The 8,007-nt window shown below is 47.4% G+C and overlaps 2 protein-coding genes across 3 annotated transcripts in view; both read right to left on the bottom strand.

Moving 5' to 3' along the window:
* Window positions 1-2,773, bottom strand: part of GBAS (glioblastoma amplified sequence) — a 54,212-nt gene extending 51,439 nt beyond the window's left edge. The window contains exon 1 of the mRNA XM_011968762.1: window positions 2,748-2,773. The gene's annotated coding sequence lies outside the window, so the exon portion shown is untranslated. The remainder of the gene's footprint in view (window positions 1-2,747) is intronic.
* A 184-nt stretch (window positions 2,774-2,957) lies between these two features.
* Window positions 2,958-7,697, bottom strand: MRPS17 (mitochondrial ribosomal protein S17). Of its 2 annotated transcripts, none has more exons than XM_011968760.1 (3): window positions 7,594-7,697; window positions 6,490-6,630; window positions 2,958-3,386 (listed from the first exon to the last, which is right to left on the bottom strand). In XM_011968760.1, the coding sequence occupies exons 2-3, from the start codon at window positions 6,610-6,612 to the stop codon at window positions 3,117-3,119; spliced, it is 393 nt and encodes a 130-aa protein (XP_011824150.1). In that variant the 5' UTR covers window positions 6,613-6,630; window positions 7,594-7,697; the 3' UTR covers window positions 2,958-3,116. The 2 variants fall into 2 exon arrangements, with proteins under 2 accessions (XP_011824150.1, XP_011824151.1); XM_011968761.1 differs by lacking the exon at window positions 7,594-7,697 and adding an exon at window positions 7,262-7,578.
* Between the last annotated feature and the right edge of the window lie 310 nt (window positions 7,698-8,007).

Here is an 8,007-nt window from a genome sequence, read left to right on the forward strand (position 1 = left end):
TTGATATACTCAGCCATAAGTATCTTTAGGCCTAAGGTTAAAAAAAATTAATGGTAGAAATAACAAATTTTTTTTCCTCTTAAAAAATCCAGATACTGTAGACATCTGTTGTTGTTTTTTTTTTTGAGATGGAATCTCACTCTTGTTGCCCAGGCTGGAGTGCAATGCTCACTGCAACCTCCACCTCCCAGGTTCAAGTGATTCTCCTGCCTCAGCCTCCAGAGTAGCTGGGATTACAGGCGCCCACCACCATGCCTAGCTAATTTTTGTATTTTTAGTCGAGATGGGATTTCACCATGTTGATCAGGCTGGTCTCGAACTCCTGCCCTTATGACCCGCTCGCCTCGGCCTCCCCAAGTGCTGGGACTACAGGCATGAGCCGCAGCACCCAGCCGAACTCATTTTTTTTTTGTGGGAGATACCCGATACTTTCCTGTACCCTTCCAGGCTAAGCAGTCCCACAGCCCCACCTGCTGGAGATCTGGACAGTCTAAGATGCTTCCCTTTTTCACTCACCTACCCTGGCACCAGTTCTACCTTGGAACTTGTTATTCAATCCCTCACTGCTGTTATTCAGTCCTTCCCTGCACAACTCAGTTTGGGTCTTAGGACCAGTCTTTGAACTGCAGTCTCCCCATCTCTAACATGTCCCCTTCCTGTCCGTTCTCTACAATCATGCACTTTTATTAAAATGCAAATGCAATTTTATCACTCTTTAAAACGTTCAACCACTATTACTTACAGTTACTTTCACCTATTTCTGAGTTCCACCACTGCTGAAAATGTCGTAGCAATTATCTGCTTCCAGAAGCCCTGGTTATACTTTCATTGACTTTGTGGATTTTACATTCCCTTTCCTCTGCCTCAAATGTCCTTTCCACCCGATCATCTCTGTCCTGCAGACTCTTGCTTCAACGCTTACTTCTAGCACCAACTCATCTCTCCTGGGAAGTGACCTTCAATTCACCCTCACCCATATCCTGTTTGCCATGGAGGCACCTGTGCATACTTCCCCAGCTAGATTGATCCCTGAGGCGGGCAAGGCCTGTGATCATCCTGGAAACCCTGTGCTGACACAATACATGTATCAAGACTGGGCACGGTGGCTCACGCCTGTAATCCCAGCACTTTGGCAGGCCGAGGCGGACGATCACCTGAGGTCAGGAGTTTATCACGCCTGTAATCCCAGCACTTTGGCAGGTTGAGACAGACGGATCACTTGAGGTCAGGAGTTTAAGACCAGCCTGTCCAACATGCTGTAACCCCATCTCTACTAAAAATACAAAATGAGCTGGGCATGGTGGCAGGTGGCTGTAATCCCAGCTACTTGGGAGGCTGAGGCAGGAGAAGCGCTTGAACCCAGGAGGCAAAGGCAGGAGTAGCGCTTGAACCTGGGAGGCAGAGGTTGCAGTGAGCTGAGATCATGCCATTGTGCTCTAGCCTGGGCAACAGAGCGAAGACTCCATCTCAAAACAAACATGTATCAGCTAAGATTTAAATATTCCCCTTTTGGCCGGTCGCAGCGGCTCATGCCTGTAATCCCAGCACTTTGGGAGGCTGAGTTGGGCAGATCACCTGAGGTCAAGAGTTCGAGACCAGCCTGGCCAACATGGTGAAACCTCGTTTCTACTAAAAATAAAAAAAAAAATTAGCTGGGCATGGCGGTGCACTCCTGTAGTCCCAGCTACTTGAGAAGGCTGAGGCAGAATTGCTTGAACCCAGGAGGCGGAGGTTGCAGTGAGCCAAGATTGTGCCACTGCACTCCAGCCTGGGCAACAGAGACTCCACCTCAAAAAAAAAAAAAAAGAAAAAGAAAAAAAGAAATATACTGCCCAATGCTTCCTTAAGTCAAAATGTAAGTTATCGTGGTGTATTAATGAATAGCAACAAAACTCACTCTTCATCTCTTCAAATGCATGTGGGAGAAGTCCTACAACTTAATGTGTCAGATTTTAGGAATTTATACCTATTTAATCTAGTCTAGGATATAAGAAAAGTGACACAGAATTATAAAATTTTATTTTCCACACATCAACATTCTTACTAACACAGCTTGATTGAAAGAATTCTGACCATAAGCATGTTATTTCTCTTTGGAACTGGTGAAATCAGAAAAATATTTATTTTGCCTACATAGGATCAACAATATTCACTTAATGTGGTCTTATCTGTTTATATTAAGAGGCTTTCTTCTGGCCGGGTGTAGTGGCTCATGCCTGTAGTCCTAGCACTTTGAGGCCCAAGGCAGGTGGATCACCTGAGGTTGGGAATTCAAGACCCGCCTGACCAACATGGAGAAACCCCGTCTCTACCAAAAATACAAAATTAGCCAGGCATGGTGGCATATGCCTGTAATCCCAGCACGTGCCTGTAATCCCAGAATTACTTGAACCTGGGAGGCGGAGATTGTGGTGGGCCAAGATCATGCCATTGCACTGCAGCCTGGGCAACAACAGCGAAACTCCATCTCAAACAAACTTTCTTCCTTCCTTCCTTCAAAATAAAGGTTCTAAGATAAATTCAAAATTCCTTTGAATGAAAATAAGGAAACCGGCTGGGCACACTGGCTCAGGCCTGTAATCCCAGCACTTTTGTAGGCCAAGATGGGCAGATCGCTCCCAGGGCTCCAAGACCAGCCTGGGCAACACAGGGAGACCTTGTCTCTACAAAATTTACAAAAAATCAGCCAGGTGTAATGGCATGCTCCTGTGTTCCCAGCTACTCAGAAGGCTGGGGTAGAAAGATGCTGGAGCCAGGGAGGTCGAGGCTGCAGTGAGCCAAGATTATACTACTGTACTCCAGACTGGGCAACAAAGCGAGACCCTGTCTCAAAAAACAAAAACAAAACCTTCTGAAACAGTGAGCTCACAAAATGCAATAGACTGGTAGGCACACTTAGTGTAACGTGGAAGTATGTTCACTGAAATGAAAATTTGACACATAACCATAAACTTTTATGAAAAACCACAATATGCCCTTTACTTCATTTGCTTTTAGCTATTTCACGAACACCACAGAGAAATTGGACACAGTTTGTGATGAAACTTAGAAAAATTTCTTTTTCCATAACATAAACATGTCAATTTTCCCCTTTAGCTCCTTCTTCCACTCCCCCTTCACTGTGCTGAAGAGATACTGAGTTCTTCCAGATTTTTGCTTAGCTGGGTGGTTTCCGAACTCAACGGACTCTCCAGGTAGGTAGTTCCTGCACAGGGCTTTCCTGTCACTGGATCTATGACTTTTCCAACTTTGAAAACGATCTCGGCCAGTTCATGTTTCACATGCTTTGCTCGTGGAACAGGTAAAGCTCTGAGAAGCACAATATCCCCAACTGTGCACTGCTGAAGGGCATCGTGAGCAAAGTAGGTTTTCCGCTTATTAAAATACTGTTGAGAGAGGGAGAGAAACAAATCAGTAGTTCCCATCTGTGACCTGGTAATGCAATATGTAATATGAAAAAGTAATGCATGGAAAACAAGCCAGGACTTAGGAAAGATAAGATACTTAAGGAGTCTTCTAGTACAAAAATTAGAGCCTGAGTGATACAGTGACACCCGTTCTCTACCTAAAAAAAAAAAAACTGCCAGGCATGGTGACATGCCTCTAGCACCGGCCTCCTAGGAGGCTGACAGGAGGACTGCTTGAGCCCAGGAGTTTGAGGATGCAGTGAGCTAGAATCATGCCACTGTACTCCAGCCTGGGTGACAGTTATCCTGTGTCAAAAACAAATCCCACAAAATTAGCTGTTTAATTTTTGGAAAACAGGATGACATTTCCAGAGTTGATCTTCTCACTAAGCACTCCAGGTCATTCCCTTCAGTACCCTTGCTCTATCAGTTACCATCTCTTCCTATATTGTTTATATTCTTCCTTCCCACTGGAGCCTTCCCTCTAGCCTATAAGCATGCTACCCTCACCACTAGCTGTGAGTCACTTAACCACTCCAAGCTCAGCGTTTTCCACAATAAAATGAGGCTCTAATACCTGCACCTCTAAAGTTATCAAGACAATTCAATGTTATAATATACATCAAGCACTTAGCTCTATGCTTAGCTCAAAGTACTGCAAATAAACTACAAATGGTAACTAGAATCACCTATTATACTGATCGACTGATTCATTGACAGAGTTTTGCTCCTGTTGCCCAGACTGGAGTGCAATGGCACGATCTCGGCTCACTGCAACCTCCGCCTCCCAGGTTCATGAGATTCTCCTGCCTCAGCCTCCCACGTAGCTAGAATTACAGGTGCCTGCCACCATGCCCAGCTAATTTTTTTATTTTTATTTTTTAGTAGAGATGGGGTTTCACCATGTTGGCCAGGCTGGTCCCTAACTCCTGACCTCAGGTGATCCACCTGCCTCAGCCTCCCGAAGTGCTGGGATTACAGGCGTGAGCCACTGCGCCCAGCCTAGAATCACCTATTCTTTATAACAACCCTGCTGCAGCAGGTATTCCCATTTTAAATACGAGGAAAACAAGTTCAGGGAGGTTAAGCAATGTGTGTAGCTGGTAAACAAGAGTCAGTATTCAAACTAAGGTCTCTCAAAGGTCAAGGATCATGCAGTCATTCTTCAGCTTACTCCTGTGTTTCTAATCCTTGATAATGAACAGCATTTCTACCCACCTGTGTGCCGAACTTTGGATGTGAAACCATCCTCAGCACCTATTCGCCCCCTGGCACAGCAAACAAATCAATGACTCTGTCCTTTCTTCCTGAAATATTTTTTCCACTCCATCCCCACTACATCAACTTTAGTTCAGGTCCTTATTTCCATCCTAGACTTTTGCAGCAGCCTCTCTGCCCATTCCCTTTCCTCCAGTCTTCATCCCTACCCGTGTTTCCAAGCCTGTCTTTCTTTGGGTTCAAGCAGGGATCCCCAACCCCCAGGACAGCAGACTGATACCATTCAGTGGCCTGTGAGGAACAGGGCCGCACAGCAGGAGGTAAGCGGCGTTGAGCCACCATGAGTATTACCACCTGCGCGCCGCCTCCTGTCAGATCAGCAGTGGCATTACATTCCCATAGGAGCACAAACCCTATTGTGAACTGTGCATGGGAGGAGTCTAGGTTGTGCGCTCCTTATGAGAATCTAACTCCTGATGATCTGAGGTGGAACAGTTTCATCCTCCCCCCACCCTGCCTCTGTGGAAAAACTGTCTTCCATGAAACTGGTCCCTGGTGCCAAAAAGGTTGAGGACTGCTGGCTTAAAGGATGAAATCTAGCTACTCAGGAAGCTGATGCATAAGAATTGGTTGAACCAGGAAGTTGCAGTGAGCTGAGATGGCACCACTGAACTCCAGCCTGGGTGACAGAGCAAGACCCCGTCTCAAGAAAATAATAAGGATGAAATCTAAAACACAAAAGACCCTTCATATTCTAGCCCAACTGTCCTTGTCATTCATTTAAGAATGCCTACTAAATGCCAAGCTCTAGGCTCAATGTTGCCAAACCACTATGTTCCCGTAGAATGTCATGCCCTATCATGGCTAAATGAACTTCCACAAACCACTCATCATAGCTGAAATGACTTCCCCCCACCGAGTCCTTTGGATGAAATCTTTTTTTTTTTTGAGATGGAGTTTCACTCTTGTCACCCAGGCTGGAGTGCAATAGCGTGATCTCAGCACACTGCAACCTCTGCCTCCCAAGTTCAAGTAATTCTCCTGCCTTGGCCTCCTGAGTAGCTGGGATTACAGGCACCTGGCACCATGTCAGACTATTTTTTATATTTTTAGTAGAGACAGGGTTTTGCCATGTTGGACAGGCTGCCAGGCTGGTCTCGAACTCCTCACCTCAGGTGATCTGCCTGCCTTAGCCTCCCAAAGTGCTGAGATTACAAGTGTGAGCCACTGCCCAGCTGGATAAAATCCTTTTTGAGATTCAGCTAAAATGTCCCTTAATCAAGGTTGCTTTCCTACAGCACTCATAGGAGAATGAGATGCTCTGTTCTCTGCTCCCACAGTACTTTTTTTTTTTTTTTTTTAAGGCGGAGTTTCACTCTTGTCCAGGATGGAGTGCAATGGTACAATCATGGCTCACTGCAACCTCGGCCTCCTGGGTTCAAGCGATTCTCCTGCCTAAGCCTCCAGAGTAGCTGGGATTACAGGTGTGCTCCACCATGCCCAACTAATTTTTGTATTTTTAGTAGAGATGGGGTTTCACCATGTTGGCCAGGCTGGTCTCGAACTCGTGATCTCAGGTGATCCACCTGCCTCCGCCTCCCAAAGTGCTGGGATTACAGGTGTGAGTCACCTCATCCGGCCAGTACTTTGCACACAGAATGACTACAACAGTTAGAGTGGGATGACATTAACTCTGTTTTCTTGGAATGTGTGAACCATGTTATACCCACAGACCAGCAGAATGCCTAGCTCAACGCAGATGAGAGACAAGACATCTTTAGTGAGAGAGAAATGTTTTTTTGCTCAGGACCAAGGACATGTTGGTGATTTACCAAAGCCACCCGGAAACAAGAATGTTTCTCACCTTTAATAAATAGGGATCCAGAACAAGCCTGGTCACTCTCACTTTAGCAGTCTTCTGCATTTTTGTCCCAATTACCTTCCCCACAATCCATTTGGCATGGACGGATGAACGAACTACAGACATTACTGTGGCTTTGATCACCTGAAAAGCAAATTCCAAAGTCTCATATTCTGGTGGTTATGATGCCAAATGAATTTTGTCACAAGAACTGTCCAAGTTAGTCCAGAAACAGTTTTTTTCTTTTTTTTTGTTCCCCCCTCCACCCAGAAACAGCTTTTTTCTTAGCGTTCTTGAATCTCCATTTTATTATTTATTTTTATTGAGATAGAGTTTAGTTCTTTCGCCCAGGATGGAGTGAAGTAGCCCGATCTCGGCTCACTGCAACCTCCGCCTTCCGGGTTCAAGGGATTCTCCTCCCTCAGCCTCCCGAGTAGCCGGGACTACAGGCCTGCGCCACCACGCCCTGCTAATTTTTGTATTTTTAGTAAAGACCAGGTCTCGCCATGTTGGCCAGACTGGTCTCGAACTCCTGACCTCAGGTGATCCGCCCGCCTCAGCCTCCCAAAGTGCTGGGATTAAGAGGCGTGAGCCACCGCGCCCGGCTTGAATCACCATTTTAGAGATGCTTACACGTTCCCCACTACCCAACCTCTCGTCTTTATAGCGCTTACAAAGCGGTAACTTCGCGAAGCCTCACGTTCCCCTTTTGCAAAATGGGCGGGCCTATTTCACAGGAGTGCTTTGAGAATTTGACCCACAGAACGCTCAATACCACGGATAACCGCTGGCCGTTACTGGTCCCTTATCTCTCTCCACCCCGCTGGGCCTCCTCTCCCGACAGGCTCACTGCCCGGGTAGCACTCGGAGGAGCCGCCGCGGTGTCCCTCTCCCCGCCCCAGCGACGGATGACTTGGGCTGCTTTTCGGATCAGTTCATAATGAGTCCATTCCACTGGGCTTCGGAAAGGTTGGGGTGACTCGTCCCTTCGCCCCGGACAACCCGGAGGTCAGACGACGCCATTCCCTCTCAGGGCTCTCACGCGAGGGTGCCTCGGGTCCCCAGCAACTCCTCCCCCAGCAGCAACACCCCGGAGCCCCAGCTCACCTCAGCCCCTACTATGCAGCCACCTGCTCCGGCTAGCGCCGGTCGCAGCGGGATGGCGTCACGCCGTACGCATTGGCTCCGCCCCACACCGCCCCTCTCATAGGCCGTGCGTCTCCTTAGCCGCGGACGGAGTTAAAGGCAGGACCCGCCCCTCCGGAACTCTCCCTTAAAGGGACCCGGGGCGGTAGCTGTGCGAGGGTAGCTGACCTCTCCTTTTCTAACGCGCCCATCCAGCGGACAGTGGAGCAGGAGGTTTCGGACTTTTCTTTTTCATTCTTTTGCTTTCTTTTCTTTTTCTCTTTCTTTTTTTTATTTTTGAGACGGAGTCTCACTCTGTCGCCCAGGCGGGTGTGCAGTGGGGCCATCTCTGCTCACTGTAACCTCCGCCTCCCAGGTTCAAGCGATTCGCATGCC

This window comes from Mandrillus leucophaeus, unplaced genomic scaffold (assembly GCF_000951045.1).
Source record: "Mandrillus leucophaeus isolate KB7577 unplaced genomic scaffold, Mleu.le_1.0 Scaffold859, whole genome shotgun sequence".
Taxonomy (NCBI): Eukaryota; Metazoa; Chordata; class Mammalia; order Primates; family Cercopithecidae; genus Mandrillus; species Mandrillus leucophaeus.

Excerpts from the sequence above, each read along its gene's own strand:
- MRPS17 (XM_011968760.1), bottom strand. The coding sequence starts at position 6,612 with ATGTCTGTAGTTCGTTCATCCGTCCATGCCAAATGGATTGTGGGGAAG. Across the intron at positions 3,387-6,489 it reads TGGATCCCTATTTATTAAAG|TATTTTAATAAGCGGAAAAC; the intron begins GTGAGAAACATT and ends CTCTCTCAACAG.